The sequence below is a fragment of the Kryptolebias marmoratus genome, linkage group LG13 (genome assembly GCF_001649575.2).
Source record: "Kryptolebias marmoratus isolate JLee-2015 linkage group LG13, ASM164957v2, whole genome shotgun sequence".
NCBI classification, from domain to species: domain Eukaryota; kingdom Metazoa; phylum Chordata; class Actinopteri; order Cyprinodontiformes; family Rivulidae; genus Kryptolebias; species Kryptolebias marmoratus.
In genome coordinates this window covers 12671907-12692560 of record NC_051442.1, presented here as the reverse complement: position 1 = coordinate 12692560, position 20654 = coordinate 12671907, and the positions used below count along the sequence as shown (strand labels likewise).

At 41.3% G+C, this 20654-nt stretch overlaps 2 protein-coding genes across 2 annotated transcripts; both read right to left on the bottom strand.

The window, feature by feature from the left end:
- Positions 1 to 400: 400 nt before the first annotated feature.
- Positions 401 to 16905, bottom strand: cfap54 (cilia and flagella associated protein 54). Its single transcript, XM_025006308.2, has 50 exons — positions 16808 to 16905; positions 16342 to 16534; positions 16099 to 16197; positions 15885 to 15997; positions 15627 to 15741; positions 15242 to 15324; positions 14991 to 15128; positions 14699 to 14846; positions 14496 to 14542; positions 14254 to 14382; positions 13880 to 14114; positions 13519 to 13652; positions 12953 to 13141; positions 12790 to 12882; positions 12511 to 12699; positions 12303 to 12421; positions 12070 to 12211; positions 11735 to 11890; positions 11484 to 11606; positions 10674 to 10796; positions 10361 to 10481; positions 9931 to 10020; positions 9719 to 9845; positions 9357 to 9459; positions 9054 to 9142; positions 8757 to 8954; positions 8527 to 8666; positions 8278 to 8432; positions 7988 to 8182; positions 7589 to 7788; positions 7327 to 7462; positions 6852 to 6981; positions 6474 to 6635; positions 6179 to 6379; positions 5890 to 5977; positions 5571 to 5741; positions 5379 to 5445; positions 5093 to 5278; positions 4919 to 5005; positions 4712 to 4831; positions 4423 to 4470; positions 4056 to 4197; positions 3760 to 3905; positions 2926 to 3080; positions 2758 to 2827; positions 2355 to 2514; positions 1928 to 2085; positions 1622 to 1768; positions 1383 to 1482; positions 401 to 862 (listed from the first exon to the last, which is right to left on the bottom strand). Exons 1-50 carry the CDS (start codon positions 16895 to 16897, stop codon positions 729 to 731), a joined length of 6684 nt encoding a protein of 2227 aa, XP_024862076.1. The 5' UTR covers positions 16898 to 16905; the 3' UTR covers positions 401 to 728.
- LOC119617627 (cilia- and flagella-associated protein 54) lies at positions 16897 to 20070 on the bottom strand. The gene is made up of 8 exons (XM_037979189.1): positions 19816 to 20070; positions 19425 to 19530; positions 19021 to 19170; positions 18769 to 18934; positions 17922 to 17980; positions 17519 to 17662; positions 17025 to 17173; positions 16897 to 16909 (listed from the first exon to the last, which is right to left on the bottom strand). The coding sequence occupies exons 1-8, from the start codon at positions 19959 to 19961 to the stop codon at positions 16897 to 16899; spliced, it is 933 nt and encodes a 310-aa protein (XP_037835117.1). The 5' UTR covers positions 19962 to 20070.
- Between the last annotated feature and the right edge of the window lie 584 nt (positions 20071 to 20654).

Sequence of the window (20654 nt, the reverse complement as noted above, 5' to 3'; positions counted from 1 at the left end):
ATTTTTGCGACACTGTGATCACCTTTCACTGTGTTTGTCCTTGTGATCAATATGTCTTTACAGTCGCTTGCATTTCTTCGACATTTTTTGTGTCCTTTGTAACACTTTTACATTTCATAGACCAAAATAGTGATCATTATTAGCCTTTTCAGCAATGTTTGGCTCCATAGAGGTTCAAACTATCAACCGATTGTAAGTAATATCCTAATTTTGTGTGACACTATTGCTACCCATCCATCCATTTTACAGATGTTGCTAAAACAAACTGTTCGCTTTGAACTTCATTTGATATCTAATAAAGTTTTTATTGTCTTACTTTATGTGCATTTATTCCCAGTTTTTAAAAAAAGTATGATTACTGAGAAAATTAAAAGAACATCTACATACATTGCAGAGAATACAGAATAAAAAAGGCCATAAACAATTTGCAGTTATTGAAAACATCCAGAACGCCATTTATTCAAATCAAGATGATCCACTTATACTGTAAGTGTAACCACTGTTTTCAAATACATTTATTCTGTCTGTTTCAGCATATCTGAAACAGTCTTACATTCACCTGTAAGCTAATACTAAATAATAACAATAACCAAGTTGACAATGTAATGCATCACTGGATGGATTTGTTTACAATATTGCTCTAATTAACAACACCATCAAACAAAACAAAAAAAATCAACATCAGCTTCTCAAAAGGACTTGGACAAAGTTGTCCTGGTCGAGTAACGTCACTCAGGTTTGTGAGTTTTTGATTGAGAGTCTCTCTCAGTGTGGCTGTGCTGGTCCAGATTCTTCCTGATGGCAGACTGAGACAATCCACCAGAAACCGGTCTTTTCGTGTTGCCCAGTTTCAGGGTGGAATCTGCAAAGACAGATGGCCACAAGAAACACTGATACAGAAACACAGTAATGGAGTTATGAATTTTGTGGATCAACAGCACATAAATATTAGGAGAGAAGACGCTTTTCTGTCAAAAAAATAATTGGAAGAGAATTTCAGAAAAATATTGCTCCAAAGTTTACTCGTTGCAGTTTGCCAGATGATAATTAATCAAGCTTTTCTTCGGTTTTTGTAACAGTACAAATTTGGTGCTTGACAAGATACGTCCTAAAGCCACTTGTTATTTTTAAGTTCTATTAATGCTTTGAAAAATGATTTAAGTAAAAAAAATTATAATGAGTTTAACAGTAACAAATGATCAGCAAATAAAAATAAGTTATATTCTTTTTGGTTTTTGACCAGTTCTTCGCTGTAATTTACAAAACCTCTCTTGGAGCATCAGTAACACAAAGCTGCTAACCCGACTGAGAACCTGTTCTCTTGTTTGGTGATTTATATATACGTATGTATATTTGTCTTTTCGTGCAGGTTTATAGTTTACCAATCCGTAAGCCAATCTTGTTCAGCATGTCGAAGTAAGGGAGGTAGACGTTGCTGGATTCAGGACAGATCTTTTCGTCAGCTTGATTAAAAACACCCAGCTGAAAGAGATAAAACAAGGTTAAAAATGTTAAATAATTTCTGTTTCTTCGCCTCCTGTCAGACCTCTGACACAGATGGTTTACGTACAGTAGCTGGTGTTTGTTTTTAATAAAGAAATGAATCAGTCTGATGGCGAACCTGCTTCTTTAGGAGTTTCTGTGTGAGTCTGAGGAGTGTGACGCTCTGTGCTCCTCTTAGGTCACTGAGCAACAAAGCTGCCCGAGCCAGAGTCATAACGGAGCCGGTCGGCATGTACGTCCGTCCTGTCAGGAGGCTCACTGCTCCCTGTGCAGGCGGGACAAGACAAATCCAAAAACCTTAAATGCAAAAGCAATATGGACCCAGATTTACAGACTTTGGTAAATGAGCTTTTCACTGACTTTTTGTGTTTTTCTTTTAATATAAATTACAAAACTAAGAACCAGTTTGTGTTTGTTCTGGTACCTGCAGCATCGTCATGCTGTTATCTGTCCTGCCTCTCTGTGCCTCCAGTTCTGCACCCTCCACCATCAGCAGGGCCTGAACATCACAGTCTCCCCATCGGACACATTCATCCAGACCCTCCTGTAGCACCCGAGCTGTTTCCTCATTTATGTTCTTACCTTAAAACGACAGTTTCACAAGCAAACACACACATTAGACTTCTACAAAACAATTGTTCTTCCACAGCTGCACCGTATATCAGTTATAGGAAAGGATTGAAGTCTACTTTTAATTGTCTGATAACAGTATCATGAACACTTAGTTATTCTTCTGTGTGTTTTGGAGGAAGGAATAGGTTAGTAATAAGCTAGGACAATTGCATGTTTTGTAATATTAGTCTAAAAGACTGAACCAAAAATAAGGAGTTAGGAAGAGAAAATATCCAAACCTGGAAAAAGAGCTGCATTTTCGGGGATGTTGGCAACCAGGCTGTGAACCAGGGTCAGCCGGCAGCGCAGCCACAGGAAAACTCCAATCCTCTCAGCAGCCTCAGCAGCTCTGGGACAGTCTCCATGCAGGGTATCTGACACACTGCAACCCTTAGGGTCCTTTAGGCAACATATAATGCATACACACACATACATGTGCGTGCATAAAGCACAAAAGTAACATCTCTACTGCCGCAGCACGGAGCTGAGGGTCACAGCGCGGTAATGGTTTTGATGTTGATCACAGTGATCACAGAAACCGATTTTATTTCCATATTTAAATCAGATATTTATTGATTTGAATATTTAACGATGAACAACAACACAAAACGTACTGCACTGCTGCAGCACCTGTTTACTTACAGCCCCGGGTTCTCTCACAAGGACAGGCGACGTCTGCAGCAGCGTCAGAGATGAAGCTGCGACCTTAGAGCTAAAGCAGAACATTTAATGATAATATAGCTTGCCTGTCCAAATACTAAATATATAGAGTGAACACACACACATAAGTCATTCCTATAGTTTTGGTACCTAAGGGCAGCATGTCCTTGGTGCAGGTGGAGATTGGCTTTGAGAAGATTGGATTCTACTGTCAGTTCTACCTTCTCAACTTCGCTGCAGGAATGAGACGTGAGCTGCTGCACAGCAGAGGACAGCAAGGAGGACGCTCCTTCCAGTAAGAGAAACTGTAACAGAAAATATAATAAAAACAGGACATAATTTTAGCTCAGCTCAGAGCAGGATCTACAGCTAAGTGGCAAACGTCACAATAAAAGCTCCGCAGAGAGGGGAGTTCTCTCATCTGTTTCTTCTTCTGAACTTTGCAAAAGCTTGTCGACATTTAACCCTGAAGCAGAAATCTTTAGGTCAGATTCTTATTTTTAATTTGTAGCATTATGACCTGAATTGTTGTGCAGTACTCTGACTCAGTGTTTGAATTGCTTTGAACACATCAGGATTTGAATTAGACCTATTTACCTACGACAACAAAGGAAAAACAAAGGAAAAGTGGACAGAAGAAGTAGGTTTTACTGGAAAAAGCACATTCTCGTTAAACTAATTCTGTTGATTTTTGAAAAATCATTTCGGTGAAATGAGGCAAAAAAGAGAATAACTTTTGTTATTACTGGTTATATTGCAAATGAAACAGATGGTTTACTAATATGGACTTAATGATAGTATAATTTAGGAGAACTTGGACTCAGTTTTTTGTTTGCATGACATCTGGGAATCACACTGGACTTCCTTTTGACTTTTGATGTGATGACTCCGGTTAAACGCAGATACACGCAAGTTGTAGATGCTCCTATTGCATAAAATAAACATCATTAAACAAAAACAACACAGAGCTCCTCTTAGTCTCACCTTGATCTTTTCAGGAGACAGCTGCTCCCTTTTATAAAAAGTGAGAACTTTTGGTTTCTCTGGTTCTTCGGCGTCCAGTTTGTCCTCTTTGTGGTGTTCTGGATTCACTGCACAGTTTGTCGTGTTAGCATGAGTTTCTTTAGACTCTGAAAGACATTTTCACTTCATATTAGTATCATATCATATCTATGATATGTCTTACCTTGATGTTCTTATTTGGTTCACACTAAACAAAAATATCACATCAGTGAAACACTACAACCATCATAAATAAAGAAGAAGTCTTGCTTGGAGACCTGGGACAGGAGGGCCATGAACTGAGTCAGCGAGCGCCAGGAGTAGCTGCACACGAGCGAGGTCGAATTTGATGCACACCGTGGAACCGTACAATGTGCAAACGTGTGCTGCAACGTCACAGTTCACAAGGTCTTCCAAAGCCTAATCACAAGTACAACAAACACATAAATTATTCTGTTTGTTAGCATTCACACAAAACCAACTTTATACAGATTTACATGCAGCTATCTGAATCGATTTGTCAACATCTCATATAAAAGCTGAAACAAAAGCAGAGACTGTAATTATTTTCTGCCCACTTCTGCAGTAATTTGAGAACATTTGGTTAATTAGAAGCAACAATCTAAAAAATTAAAAGGAAAGTACCTCCAAATTATCCAGAAGAGACTGGTTGTTGGAGAATGTCTTCACAGGCTGTTCAAAAAGCACAATATCAATTACATTTAGGACACATATGAACAAATTTGCAACACTTCTGTGTGTGCAGCCTAACACGGTAAGTGCTGGGCCAAATATATCCATAAACCTGACATGATAAACTTAATTAAATAAACCAGAAATCATGGACAAACGTGTCGATCTGAGAATGTAACACAAAAACCACTGTCCATTATTCACAAACAGTAAAGGTATGGAATGAACAATTAAAACCTACCTGGGGATTTGCATTAACCATGTGGTGTCCACAGGGCAGAATGACACCTGTTCCCTGAGTGAGCTCAGCTGCCTCCGTCGCAGCCTCGGCGAACAAACGCAGCTCGGTCAGAGCGCGCACCTGCAGAAAACAGGCCACCACGTTAAGAGCCTTTTACCACAGAGAAAAAAAAATAGTCTTGACTCGTTAACGCGACAGAGAGCCGACCTTAAGGATTTTGCCTTCAGCAACGCGCTGCACATCTCTGCCCACACGCCCGACGAAATGAAGGTAAAGGGCGAGAGTGGGCAGGAGCTGAAACAGCAACAACAAACACTGACTCGGTTATGCGCCCTAGGATTTTAAATATATGCTGAAGACAGACAGATGGTTAGTGTGTACCGTCATGTAATAGCCTGTGGTGAAGAGCCAGTGGCAAAGGAAGTTAAGACTTGTTACAGCGGTGCCGAGGTCAAGCCTGCGGGGCTCTGAGAAAAGGTCGACCCCGGGGAGCAGCTCATCCCCGATGCTGCGGGAGGCGTACTGCAGGTCGGACTGCGGCTGAGCCGTGGAGCAGCACAGCACGCACTGAAGAGATAGGCCATATGTAGACGAGCATCAAACATTTGGTAACAAAAGTAAGTCTAAGTATGTATGAAAACATATTAACATATTTTAGGTGATTTACCTTAAAGAGGTGAGCAGACAGCAGACAATACTTGGTCCGCTGGCTGATATCAGAAGTGAAAATGAACCTGGAAGTCAAAGCACACACCTCAGGAGCAGATCAGTTTATAACACATACACACACACACACACACACACACACACACACACACACACACACACAAAGGACCACGTAATTATAAGTAAAACCTACTGTGCAATTTTTGCTGTGAGCACAGCAGCCTGTAAACATCCCCAAACACCAGCCTGCTTCACAGATTTCCGCAAGGAGTCGCACACAAAGGACACGCCATCCCATTTCTCCAGAACACCTGTCCTCTGGAAGGCACAGTCGACGGCTTTACTCCAGCACGAGTGTGCAGCGCTACGGATAAAAACAGCACAAAGAAGGCAGAAATTATTCCAAGAATGAAAGAGAAAAGACGACAAGCTCAGTTTACATGTTTTGCTCGCAACGGCTGTAATGCAACACACACACATATGTAAAAAAACAGGTAAAAGGAATTTCAAACCACATGTTTCCAGTGTAGAACTGTAGGTTTCCCATTTCATGCAGAGTCAGAACTCTTAGGGAGTCGCGACCGTTCGCCTGGAGACACTCTGATGAAAAAAGGAGAGTCAGTAAGACCTCTAAATACTCGACAGCTAGCGTGCAATACCACCAAAAAACAATATTATTTTGCCATTTCATTCGGCTTTTCTCCATTTGAACACATGAATAATTGTGGCAACTACTGACACCTTGACAGCGCTTCACTGGTTTATGTAAAGTATGCTGGAAAAGTGGTTTGTGATTCTTACGGATGGAGTTAGAGAACGCAGCAGCGACAGTCGGTGAGTATTCGGGGCTGATAGGAAGGCCATAGATCGCATTTGGAGCACTGAAGTCCTCCTCACACGGGTCACGAGGTAAGACGTTTGGTGTCGGCCGAATGACAGGGCTGAAGCTTGCTGAACGGCTGAGACCTCGGCTCTGACAGCGTGGCAGCTGTACTGCAAAGCCTAACATTTGGTTTACGAGCAGCAGAGAGAGGGAGAGAGTGTCACCGGTTGTTGTCTGCGATTGCAACCTTTATTTAATCAGCGGAGAACTCACAGGGTTGTGTGTGTGCTAGAAGCTGCGCCAGTAATGAGCGACTGTGTCGGAGGACCTGGAGACATTGAGGAGTCCTCTCGAGCGCTTCACGATAACATCTCAGAGTATCCTCCACGTCGAGAGGAACGCACACAAGCAGCATGGAGAGCTGCATCTCCGAACCTTGGGCGCAGAACATTTATGTACTTTAAACACAGAATCCTCTTATCTTTTTATTCACAACAACTATTTGACTTTTTTTTTCCCCAAATCAAACACTTTACGTCATTTTACTCTTATTTTAGGTTCATTTTTTTGTTCCAGGTTTGTTACTGACAACTTTCTGAGTCAACCTAATGTTTAGTTTTAGTAAATCTGAGGCAGTTTCTGAGTCCTAACCTTTGAGTGAAGCTGCGTATCCGCGAGTGGCGTTTGTCCGTGCTGCCTTTTTGTGGGTGGGTCGTTTCTTTGCAGAGTAAGGAGTCCACCCACTGAGCAGCTGGCAGCCTGCATAACTTCTGTAATTTATCTAAAATATGTAAAAGACAGCACCACACACACACAAACTTACAGTTCAGCACAATGCATAAATGCACACTGGTAACCTAATCATTGGACTCTGACTGGAGGACTGAGTCTGTAGTATTCAGAGAAATCAGTGCAAGCTTTTAGGATATTAAATATTTTACTCACTATGAGTTCATTTATTTTCTCATTGAACAGTTTTCATGATATTTGGAATTGCAAAGAAAAGGGAAAAATAAATAAAGCGCATAGTTATTTTGTACATTTGAGTAGCTAATTTCTTAAATCTTGGCAACACTGCAGTATCAAACAATTCATAATCACATTTCTGGATGCGAGAAGGCCCTACCTCCTCGCCAGTGCGTCTCTGTGTTTTGACATGGTGTGGTTGAGGAACTGCAGGTCCTCCCAAAGAGCTGATTCTTTCAAGCAACTTCCTCTGAGCGTGAACCAGCAGAGGAGTTATGGTCGAAGCATAGCGTTCCCTGAAACAGACATGTGGACGGGAGCACACACGCTAATCGAACCTCATAGTTTAAAACACCGATGACAGACTTTCCAATTATCTTGAATCCTCCCTCTGCCACTTTAAAGGTTTGTGTTCAAGTCACCGTGTGTACGAGTTGAACAGTAAGGCAAAGTGGGCCAGGCTCTCCCATCTGCCGCCGTCGTGAAGCAGCTCCAGAGCGTGCAGCACCAACATGCGAACCCAGCGCAGGTCCACCAGCGTGCTGTCATCTAGCGGGGCCGAGAAGTGAAGGCTGGACTCCAGCTCCTCCTCAGTCAGGTCGCGGTCATATAAACTCCAAAGCTGAAAGGAGCAAAAATCAAAAGATAAGGTCAGTCACAGTGGTGTGATTCACTCAGGTGGCGAGATCTACCATAATCAGAGTGAAAGAAAGTCACTATAATGTAAACAAAAGCTTTAATTTTTATATTTAGGGATAATGATGTGTGTGAGATTTTAATCAACATTTACTCAGGTGTAAGGAGCAGTGTGTGACTCCGACCTCTAGTTTATTCAGCATGTCCATCATAAGATCAGCAGCCAGCACCAGAAGTGGGGTGAAGATGGTGCTCAGCTGGTCACTTGTGACAGGAGAAGCTGCTCGCTGTACGGCCGTAGTGATTCTGTGACTGTGGTCCCACACAGTCTGACACACATGCTGTAGGGTTGTCCAATGATTCCCACGATGGGCCAGCACCTGAAAAAAAACCCAACAAGACATACAGAAATACAACATAGTACACATATAATATCCAATGATACCTGCTTTTAAGTGTCAAGTATCTACTCCACCATGGCTCTGCGAAGATGTAAAGCAGCCTTTCTGACAGGATCCAGAAGAGAGGCTGCATCATATTTCTGTGTCTCTGTCTGCTCCTCCACAGTTTGACGAGACCCCTCGCCCTCCTCGTAACTCTCCTCAGTCACAGAGTCATCAGTTCTGACCGCTAGGGGAAAGAAAATAAACATCAGACAAGAGCTGAAAACAACAACAAAAAAAAACAGGTTACAACATTTATGCACCAAGCTTTTTTTCCTTACCTCCTTTCTGATCTTCTCCTTGTTTGGAGTCATCATAGGAGCCCTCCCGCTCTAACGCTGCGTTATGTGGCTGAGAGTTCCTCCTCATCAGGACACCAGAGTGGGCCAGGGAAAACCAAAAGGGGTCGAACTGGCTGTATCTGAGCAAAACAAATTAAAAATCATTCACAGCAAAAATAAAAATAAAAAAAAAGAAGCAAATAGCAAATGTTTGTTTCTTGCTGGTGAACCTTTGCTGCGTGGGTCCTCCAAGCATCCGGTGGAGGCCCTGATAAAGGAGGATGAAGTGTGCCTGAGCCACACAGTAGTTGAGGTAAGACCTCCACACTCGCTCCTCGGAGCACATGCTTCTCAGATGAATCCGCCTCTTGTTGCGCCGCACCACATACGCCATCATGCTCAGCAGGTTCTCCACCATACGCATCTCACTGCGAACACAAACGAACGAACAAGTCCAGAGCTCATTCCTTCAGCGTGCAATCTGATCCTAATAGATGCACAGACAAAGAAACCTCCACACAGGATACCTGTGAGTCCTCACACACTGAAGCAGGCTGAGCGGCAGTTTCCGCTTTAGCTTCCTCCTTATTTCATCGTATGAATAAATGTTCTTGCTCTGTTATAAAAAAAATAAAATAATGCAGAATATTTGTATTTCAAATAAAATTGAGCATAACATTTTTTGTTCTTTTCTGGCTTTCGGTGCACTCAAGAGTGTGGTGAATTCCTGCACTTTGCTGCTTTCATTTAACACAGTACAGATATATAAACATTGTGTAGTTTTATGGTATCTGCATGTGATGTCTATGCGTGCGCATTTATATCGTCACCTGGGGTATTTCGTTTTCTTTCGGGGCCGGGCAACAACCTTCTTGTTTGCTTTCGCCATTTCCCGCTAAATATTTTGTGGTCAGTCCCAAAACTTCATCCCGCCTGGCAAAGAGAAGAAGTCATTTATTTACTGACGAATACAGTTTTTAATTAGAGTGGAAAAAAGTAACTTTCTGTAGTAAAGCATGGTTGATTAAAGCCACTAAACTGCGATGGTCATTGTGGCAGAGACATTCAAATGAACTGGAACAACATATCCATGAATAAAACTGAAATAAAAAAAAAGATGACTAAAATAAAAGTCAGATTTATATTTTCTGTCACAAATATCAGCGAGGTTCACGTTTGAATGAAAGCAGACCTGGAGATAATCTGAAACATGATTTCCCCCCAGGTTAGAATGAGGTTTGGGTGGCCTTCTTCCATGGTCCTCTGCAAGAGCAGTGCCGCAAACTCAAGAAAGTACGTCTTGTGTTTCAGCTTCCTCACTGTCCGGAACACACAGACGTAAACACGGCCGTGAGTCAACGAGACAAACTCATTAACCGAAGTACGAGGGCGTGGGCCGCTCACCGCTTTGATAGGCTTCCTGCAGAGGGCTGCGGGAGATCAGATCGTACAGTTCAGTCGGATCCTCACAGCTAACTAGAGGTTGTAAAATCTCTGCAGAAAAAAAGGCAGATGAGTTCAATATAAAGCATGGAAACAATTCTATTTTAACTAAATTCAACATGAAATCAAAGGGAGATGATTTGTATGCCAGTGGCCCTTTTAGTAAATAAGATCTGACAATTTTTATAAAAAAAAAAACCCAACATATTTATCCCACAAGTAAAATATTTCTGAACTCTTTACTATCAGATTTTATTTGGTCATTCTGTCATTGAGTGAATGTTATTATTTTATTCTCAATCAACACTCATTTCTAAAAAAATATATCCCTAACTGCTTTGATGAGCAGCTCAGTTTTAAGATGACAAAATGTTTGCATCCGGGGCTTTACCGTCGTCTGTGTGAACGGTCTGTTCAGATACGGTTCGTTTCTCGTCCTTCCTGCGCAGCGCTTTGAGACGAAGGTTTGTTTTCATTTGGCCACTGACTGAAAGATGAGCCACTGACTTATTCTAGACACAGAAACACACAAAAATAAGCAGGAAGATAGCATTCCTCAGGTCATATTTCATACATATTTAGAAATTACTATTTTATTCTCATCTATATAGCATAAAAAAAACAAAAATATCATTTAATTTAAATTGTATTACACTATCAGCCAAGATAAATCATGATAAATACACATTTTTACTGCTTCTTACAGCCTGAGTTTGGTTGGGAATTCTGCAGATTTCAAGATGAGCATCATGGACCTCCTGAAGCAGCCTGCGACCGCACTCCATCACTGCAGCAGCCATCTTGTGTTTCTTCAACACACGTAAAACCTGCGGAGAGGAATTTCAGAGGGGGAAATAAGGTTAATTAATTAAATTATTGTGTGCTAGTCCTCCGTTTGGATAAAATCTTAAACTGGTCGGGCATTGTGAATGGACATGTCTGAGGATGCTGGCGAAAGTGAACCAAAGCCACCATAAAACAAACAAACAAAAAAATAATATATATAATAAATATGTTATTCTGAGGTCTGACGTTTTCCAGTTTCATTAAAATGGTGTCTCACCCCATGCTTTGTATCGAGATGAGTAAATATATCCAATCACTGTCTGTAAATGGCTAGAAACACTTACATTCAGACTGCTTCCTCACCATTTTGTTTAATAGCAACACGTTCGGCTACATAAATGACAAGTAGCTCTAAAGACGTAAAGGTTTTTTCAATTTCCTTTTAATTTAGAACCAAACTTAAACCTGTGGCGTCATATATGAACTCAGATTTATATGACCTTTATCAAAATACGTTAATAACTAGTACTTAAATAACAGAGGTTATAGGGAGAAATTCCCTAGAGAGTCTCCAGGAAATAAAAACAAAATTCAAACAGATAACATAAACTTTACAAATTGTCTTATGTTGTTTTACAGATGTCATGACCCTGAAAATTGCTCTTTTTTTTAGTTAATTTGTTTCAAAAAGACTTCAGAAAATGCACACAGATATTGTGTCCACAGACCTTCGACAGGTAGTACGTGATGCAGGCAGCCATGTGTACGAGTGACTCTGAAGTGTTATTAGTCCAGTTTTGTTTCAGAAGAAAAGAATTCTCCTCCAAAACTACCAAACATTTCTTCAGCACCTGAACATTCAAACACAAACATGCAGTTTAAGGTTTTTGTAAATTATGTTAAATGTGCATGTTGTTCTGCAATGTTAAGGTATAATTTATATATATATATATATATATATACAATTCTTTTTGCATACTTGCACCACAGGATCGCAAGTGATCTGGTGAAAGATGAGCGGCGCCAGCAGCCTGTAGCAGGTAACTGCAGCTTGCACGGCAGTCCCGCTGTCATTCAAACACATCGCCAAGTCTACGGCCACCATCATTCGCTCGCACTCCGCCAGTCTGGCTTCCTGTGGAAACGCACAAGCATTTATCGGTGTGTGACATAACAGCAGTCCTTATTTCACGCAAAAAGGACTCACATTTATATTTCATCGTGCTGCTAATGTCACAACTAAAACAAATACTGACGAGCTGTTACATTCGCTGTACAAGCACACTTCTCTACTCTGAACGTTTGTTTTTTTACCTGCTCCCAGGCAAATTTTCCCCTGTCACTGAATGAGTAGAGCGATTCCTGCTGAATATTGATCTCTGTCTCAATGAAGATGGAGGTCAGAAACAGCTGACATAGATGAGGAGAGGAGTGCTGTAGGGTTGGTATGTGCAGCCTTGAGGAGGGTGAATTAAAAAAAGAAAGTAAGAAAGCAAGAAAAAGTAAAAAAAGTCTGAGCCGTGTGGAATGTTTGTTTCCATCCTCACCCTGTTGCAGCAAATCTATCCTGTGAGCTGTTGGACGTTGGGTTCGAGGTGGTGTAATGGCTCCACAGTGCCCTGCAGGCCCTTTTAGCGATGGCGTGCTGCTTTGTTTGAAACGCCACCTGGGCAAGAATTCAACAAAGCTGCATGTGCATGCACAGTCCTGCTTTTCCTCCGTTTGTCTCTAACTTCGACTGGGCGTGCAGCAAACCTGAGCCAGGTGAGCCCACGTTGGAAGCAGCGGGACAGGCATGGACGCCAGCACCTGTAAGGTTGTCCCCCCTATAGCGTTGCCCAGTAGCTTGCCCTGGCTGTTATAGGCTGCCACGGCAAACACATACTTCTGGTTGGGCTGTAGACCTTCTACCTTCAGGAGGCAGCCACCTGAAACTACTGGTACCTGAAAACACGGTCAAATTTTATATCGCATGCATAGAGACAAATGATGAGGAAAACGAGCCGCAGAAGACTTGAAAGAAATAAACGGCACCATAATCCCAGTTCCTGGGATGCTGCAGTCGCCAAGGCGGACTTTCAAGTTAAGGCCCTCGGCCACTCGCCCACAGAGCAGATACCAGCTCACCTGGAAGGAAACAAAGGGTGAAAAGGAACAAAGCAGTGTGGATGGTTTTGTTACATTGGAGAAATCTCACCTGTCCCTCCAAGTTATACGGAGCTGGGGCAAAGGTGAAGGAGCGGTCAGTTCGAGAGATCAGAATGGGAGGAGGAGGAGGGTTTTCATCTTTCCCTGGCACCGCTACATCTTTCTTTTGAGCCTTAAGTGTAGTCATGTACAATTTTTTCTCCTCCATCTCTGCTTTTTCGATGAGGACGGACGCCTCCTATCAGGGGCACATTGACACACAAGTTGAATATTTATTATACTTTCTTAAAACTAACTTTGATCCACTGAGAAATCTAGACTGTGGCTGCAAAAAAATGTAAGACTGCAAAAGATTTGGATGATATTTAACCCCCAAACCTGGTGATTTCTGCTTATTTTCACTTGAGACCAATAAATTAATTGTTAGGTGCATCTCTCCAGTTATCATCACAGCCTTACAGCGTATCTTTTAAACAAACTGAAATGTCTACACTTTCTGTAATTTCAAATTAAAACAAACATTGTTATTTTCCCCATATATACACCCAATATATTTCTATTACAGGCATGCGTAACGTGCAAGAGTGTCTAAAAGCGTTATGTTTTTTATGTGACCTCTAGAAGTTTGTTGGCTTTGCTACTTTCAGTCGGCTCTGCACTGCTGTGCACCAGCAAGGCCTTCTGGATCAAGAAATGAGCTTTGGACACCTTGTTCTTCTTGATCTGATCCAAGAGTTCAGATTCTGCAACTGGAAGACAAAATGAGGAGACGCAACGGAGCAAACAAACAAGTTTTGACCCATAGTGCCAATACCTGATGTTTTTAAATCAACGCATTTGCAGATTCTTTAAACTGACATTAATGTACTACCATTGATTTTAACTTTTGATTACAAATTAGCAGAAAAAGAACAGGGTCTCTCTCATTGTAGCCATGAGTAGAAGCCCAAAGCAGACGATGGGATTTGAGTCTGACCTTCGTTCAGCAGCAGCAACTTGAGGGAAGCCTTGTGGTGGATGATTTCCAGCTCTAGATGAAGGTCTCTGGCCAGCAGAAACCTTACCGTGGACTGACAGCGCTCAAAGCCTTTAAAATCTGATTCTCCCTCAGCTTCCTTTGCTTCTTCTTTTTTCATACTGATTTCACCTGCTCCACTTTCCCCTTTTGACAGTGTTGAAGATGCACCCCACGGATGGGCGAACGTGAATTTCTATAAAAACAGGAGAATTTCTGCTGATTTTTTTTAAGCTCTCATCTGGCAGATAATTATAAACATCTTCAATCGAAACTGGGGCTTGAGCAAACACCAAAAGGCACTTTTCCCTGCCTTGGATAAAGCGTTAGCCCACCTGCATGAAGGCAGAGTCGGTCACTGCTGAGCTGTCTCGTGGAAGTAATGTAGCCACACCCTTTGCCAGAGCTTCAAGACCCTTTATCACCGCCTCACACACCTTCTGCAGCAGCTCTGTATTTGACTTCTGCAAACACGCAAAAACAAACCACGGGTACCGCAGTGTCATAAATTGCGTCGTAAACTGTTCAGTCACGTGCAGACGCCACTGTCCGCACAGAAAGATCAAAAACGCCTTACAAAAAGAGACGAAGAGCTCAGCTGCACATGGTCTGGTCCTTCACAAGCTGCTCAATATGAAAAGAAGACATGAAGAGCAATTACTGACATGGCTAAAGTCTGGGAAACACAAAGTGTCTCTGTGTTTGTATAATGGCTCAAGATTTAGGAGGATCAAGTATTAATCATTTCAGCTGTCCACAAGTGTCAAACTAATTTCTCACCTGACCCTTGTGTCTGATTAAAAAGCTCAGCTGTTCTCTCAAGCTGCAGCCCCAGCGTCCGGATCATCTCTGCCATTAATATACAGTCAACGGTCGCCGGTTCATAGGAAAGGGCCACCTCGCACAGCACAGACAGACACCAAACCCACTGCAGGCAGGTTCACAAAGAGTAGGAAATGCAAAAGAACGGAGGAGTGAAGCTTCACTTTTCACCCCGTGTAGAGAGTCAATTGGAAAGTAACTGATTTGGATTCGATAAAATGTATAAACTCAGTATTCGTTTAAGAGGTACCTTGCCGTAGTTTTCTATCGTCTGCAGATCGTGTGTAAAGTCTGAAGCTTCCAGCTGATCCGTTTGCACGAACGCCTTCAGCTTTTCCCACAGAAATAACACAGCGTCCAGAACTAGGTCCGGATCTGGCTGCAGCTCCTGCACAAAGATGCACACGCAGCACATAATAAGCAGACTTTAAGAACCATCTTCCTCCAAACGCTGAACGTTAATTAGTCACAAAGACACACACACACGGCATTAGAACTTACAGGATCAGAGCCACAAACGGACATGTGCAAGGTGTCCGCCAAGCCGGTGAGCTCACTGCTCATCAAAAAAGATCTGTGTTTGTCTGTGGAAACATTAAAATGACGGAGAAAAGAATTACGACCATACAAAATAGATGTTGCTGTAATTTGATAGTCTTTCGGGAAACATTAAAAACAGTCAGTGCATTTCTATGATTGGATTAAATTGTTCAAAAACTAAAAAGTGAACAAAATAGTTTTATCTTTTAAATATAGTGCAAGCTAAACAGTTGGGTAAAACTCTTAAAGTTTTGACATCAGAGTCTCCTGCAATTTAAGCATAATGTGACTACAAAACACGTTCTCATGTCATTTTACTACACTGCATTAAACCCAGTTTTGTTACCATCCTTTATGTTGTTCTTTTTGGGAGGGCTTCTCTCGGCAAACAGCACGTTGTTGAAACTGTGCAGTAAGGCGAGCTCCCGTTCCGCCTTCCTGAAAAGCTGACCTTCCACGCCCTGACCAAGAGAGAAAAAAAATGACGCCAAGTAGCTCAAGATAATTCAGAAACACAGGAGACGATCAGCACGGAGAGCGGAAAGAGAAGAAACTCATCAACGTCTTCCCTTTCCTGAGTGGTGACGGACTGCAGTAAACTCACAGGCAGGAAGCGCAGCATCTCTTCGCTAAGTTCTGTGAACGCCTCGGACTGTTTGTGCCGAAACAACAATTTGATGAATCTCACAGCAGACATGATGGGTATTTTCTCCTCTCCTGGTAATACAACACATCGGATTAGCTCACACCCGTCTTGAAATGCTCTCCGAAACCTGTTAATCTGTGACTTAGAGCTACAGATGCTGACTGTGAGTTACCTGTCATCACTAGATCCATTAGAGTCGATGTTGGTGTCAGTATGTCAGGAGACAGGCTTGGATGGTCGTCACAGCTTTGCTCACCAGTACTTGCGACTCCTGAACACCCATTAACAAGCAATGACATTTCTCACTTAAAGTTTCCCACGTTACAATACTTCAGGCTGGAAACAGTCACACCTGTTTAATCCTACTTTACCTTTTTACATCACTATAGAGGTTTTATGTACGCATTATACTGACCAGATAATATACTCATGCCAGCAGACAGGAGCTCCAGAACCACTTCATGTTGTTCTGCATCATCTGGTGTTCTCATCTGAAGGGGCCGTGTGTTACTGTCCCAAAGGGCCTCCAAAATGCCCAAAAACTGCCCCGCTCTGCAGTCAAACTGTCCGGTTAGCATGCGCTCTGTCGACGTGCGAGGCCACAGGCCCTGCGGAGCATCCAAACAGACATGCTGGCCTGGGGTAATCGTTCAAAAACAACATTCAAACTCACAAAATTATCAGCAAGAGGCTCGTCACAAAGTGGAATGGCACACAGGGACGAATGTAAAAGTAAAAGACATCAGAGGATTTACAGTAAAACCTTCCATTCACACGTTTCGAAGCAGCTGATGCGACGCTGAATTTTAAGCGACTGTGAATTTGGCATAAAGATACAACACTGATTACGTGATGTGGCTGCAAAATAAAGAAGTTATTACACTGGGGATGTCTTTGAGTGTGATTTTATATTTGAATCTTAGCATGACTTTGGGCCTCCTTTTGTTGTCAAACACTGCTCGCTTGAACATCAAGGCCCCCAGCTGAAACAAAACAACAACAAAAAAAAAGGCTCAGAATTAGAATTTTTACTGTAAGCTGCATGATATCTTGTTCTTTGTCCTCTTCAAAATGTAACCACAGTGAACATAATAATACTGTATGACAGTGTACTTTAAAAGCAGAGTTCTTGCCTTGATGGCGGCTTCTTTGTAAGCTCTCTGAGTGGCTCTGGTGGTCGCAGCTTCATCTTGCTCCTCCAGCATTGCGAGTTCGTTTATTTTACCGAGGGCTCTCTTGGCAAACTCCTGAACCCATTGAAAGACACACAAAAAACATAGAAAGGAGCACATTCACTCAAAATATCTAAATTCCCGCCCACAGCAAAGACCGCAGTTCTTTCAACACTGCGCGCTAAAAGGAAGAATTTCATCTACTGTTGGAACAGTAAAGTCTTTGTACTGTAGATAAAAAAAACTAGCAGTGCATAAATCTAAACCAAACTCTATCTAATCCCTTTTAAAACATAACAGTGAGGGACTGGATGTCTGAAAGCTGAAGCGTTGACAGATAACAGCGTTTAGAACTCCGTGGATGAAGCTGTGAACGCTCTTTTATGACCGTCTGTTTGTCTGGATGCGAACGACTCTCACCTCTGCTTGCTCTTCAGCCTGGTCGTCATAGTAACAGTGACAGACTGCACAGTAAAGTGTGACGATCAGAGGCAGATATTTGGCTGTCATCAAAGGGATGGACAGCTCCAAGCTGATGCTCGCCCACACAAGGTACTCCAGCGCCTGAACAGGAGCATAAATGGTGACATTAAGTACTGTGTACCTCAGCTTAAACTCAGTACTTTATTCAGTAGTTAGGAGTACTACACTGTAGTCTTATTTTACAACCTGCATCCCAAACCTTTCCTTCCCCCCCATCAATTTCAGCTTTCTCTGTGGGATGCTTCTGACACCATCAAACACTGTGCTTTAAAAAGGACTGCATCCATTTAAATAATCTGTAACACTTTAAACAATAAAAATATGCGATGCAAAACAATACCTGCTCACTGTGCTTCATGGCCATCAAGTAACGGCAGATGTTGTAAATGTGTAATGAACCTGGATGAAGTAAACAAAAGATAAAACTTACTATTATCCAATAAAAAAATATTCTGAAGCATATTAGGGTTGCTACATATATTTGTTACTTCAACATGTGAGTGGACACTAAATATATTGGAGAATGTGTAACGTTAAAAAGACAAATTCACAAAGAAAATGATTTACTCCAATATAAATCTAAAAACAGGTTAAAACAAAAATAATTGGACTTCTATTCTATAGATTTACCATGTCCTGGATAACTAAGAATCTTCACCTGCTTACTCCAATGTAAGACTTAGGTAAATTATTGTTATTTAATTCAATTTCCTTAAACACAGTTCATGAACTTGTCTTATCTTGTAGCAGATCACAGAGTTATTATGTTTTACCGGATCACTGGCTTCAGCTTAATGACAGAACAGTGTTAAATGATTATAGTGAGTGATACTGCACTGATTAATTCCTCCCTGCAATTTCAGCTCCACCTTTAAAGTTTGGTGTACTGACAGAAGAAGGTATGATGAGCTCTGAAATAACAGACTTAATTAAACATAAGTCTTCACAATAAAAGGTAACTTTTAGTTTGTTAGTTTGGTTCAAAATCCTTATGTTATGTTATCTTAACATGATATCAATTGGTCTGTTGGTCTGTTAAAAGACAAAACAAATAAGTTGATATGTGATACATTATCGTTTTTTTGGTTTCACAGTTTAACAACACATTATTTTCTCTTTTTTTCCTATCATAAAATAGTTCAGCAATGTTTTGTTTATTGTGATATTTACAAAGTGCAGCAATATACCTTTATATATCAGCCAGGAGAAGTGCTCGTGTTGTTGAAACGCCTGCATCATGATCCTGATGAAGTTCAGCACACGCAGCAGTTCACAGAGTCCTTCCTCGCTGAGGATGCTGCACTTTCTTTCCTCCTCAAAGACACACAGAGCACAGCCGAGCATCGCACGCATCTAGGCACGTACAAAACACACGTTGACGTCAGCTTAGTAGGAATCTTTTCAAATATTCAAAGAATTTCTCATGCTTGGCAGTTTACCTTCATGGCACAGGTGTCTTGCTCTGAGTCAAAGCCTTCAGGGAAAAAGCAGGCTATGAAGTGGTCCACGTCTGTGACCTCGGTTACTTTCACCGAGCTGAACTGCAACAAACAGGGACCGTAGCCGTACCACAGCGCCATTTGGTACCACTGCAAACAAACAAACAAACAGCAAAAGGTGGAAAACTGAAATGGCAACTCAAAACGCTGCAATGTGCCAGAAGCACCTTTGGGAACTGCTGCAAAAAATAAACAAATCTCCATTCATGAATTCTAAGTAGGAAGATACAAATGAAGCACAGACTAACCTTTGACCTTTATCATCAACACAGATGCAAGAAAGAAACAGGATATTACTGGCTAGTCCAGATTTTGTTTGTTTGTTTGTTTTTTAATTACACTACCTTTATTCCATAAAGAAAATCTGCAATCTGCAACATGTGCTCCTGGTATAACTCGTCAGGCAGGCGATGTTTGTACTGTTTCCATATCTCTACGAGAATTTTAATCCTAAAAAAACAAGACAAACATGACATAAACACATTTGACACTGTATAGTAAAATGTCTCACTGTTATGAAAAAAATGAGCTTATGCACTTGTTGTCAAATATGAAGCCAAACATAAAGTTAAATGTTAGCTAAATATCTTATGACGATTTTTCTTGACTGAACTTACACTGAATGAATGGGGAACGGTAGCCGACAGGTGGGCCTTTACACCTGTCGGCCACCGTAGCACAGTACCTGCTGTGATGCTAACGCTAACTTTATTAAGCTAACGCTAACTCTCTTACCCTTTAGCTTGTGAGCTGTTGTCTGGGTTGATCGAAGAAGCGGCTTGCTTCATCTGCGTTAAAAATGACTTAATGTCTCGTTTGAAAGCTGAAATAACTGGATTTCTTTTATCGAGCTGGCCGTAATATGTAGCCGGTGGGTCCATTTTTATGGACAAAAAAAAAAAAAAAGAAAAAGTTATTCGAACCGCAATTCAGTTCAAACAAACTGCTTAACGCTACTGCGGTAGGTTGTCACATCACCATGGCAACGACGCTGTGGAGACCGGAAGTGGGAAAAAAAAGTTAACGAAATAACTTCAGTTCTGTTTTTTCTTTGTTTTTTTGTAAGAAGAAAAGAAACAATCATCAAGTCAGTAGAAATATCAATATCTATTTATTTATTTATTTTTAATTGGTTTGTCAATTATAAAAATGTTGCCAACTGGTCATAAAGCCAAGTTAAAGCAGAGAAGAAAATCTTTTTAGAAAACCAAATACTAATAAGTTACTTAAACAAATACAGGGGAAGCTACGTTAAATGTAAAATTTTTTGAAATGCAAATAAAATCTGTCTTGAGTTTTTTTTAAGTGTTATTCAGTTAACCATGGCTGTTTATGACAAAATAAATAAGCAGACATTTAGCAAATCCAACTTTTGTTTAAAAGCTTTCCTTATGACATTCCAAATAGAGTTGCTGCAAAACCAAAATTGACCTAAAACTGTGATTTCTTATAAAAATCAAAGGACACACTACCAAGATTCCTAATTCAAAATGTGCTTTTATTGCTTTGCACTCCCCTGTCCTGTCACTTTCTTATTCAAGCCTGATCAGCCCTTTTTCAAAGTGTACAGAAAA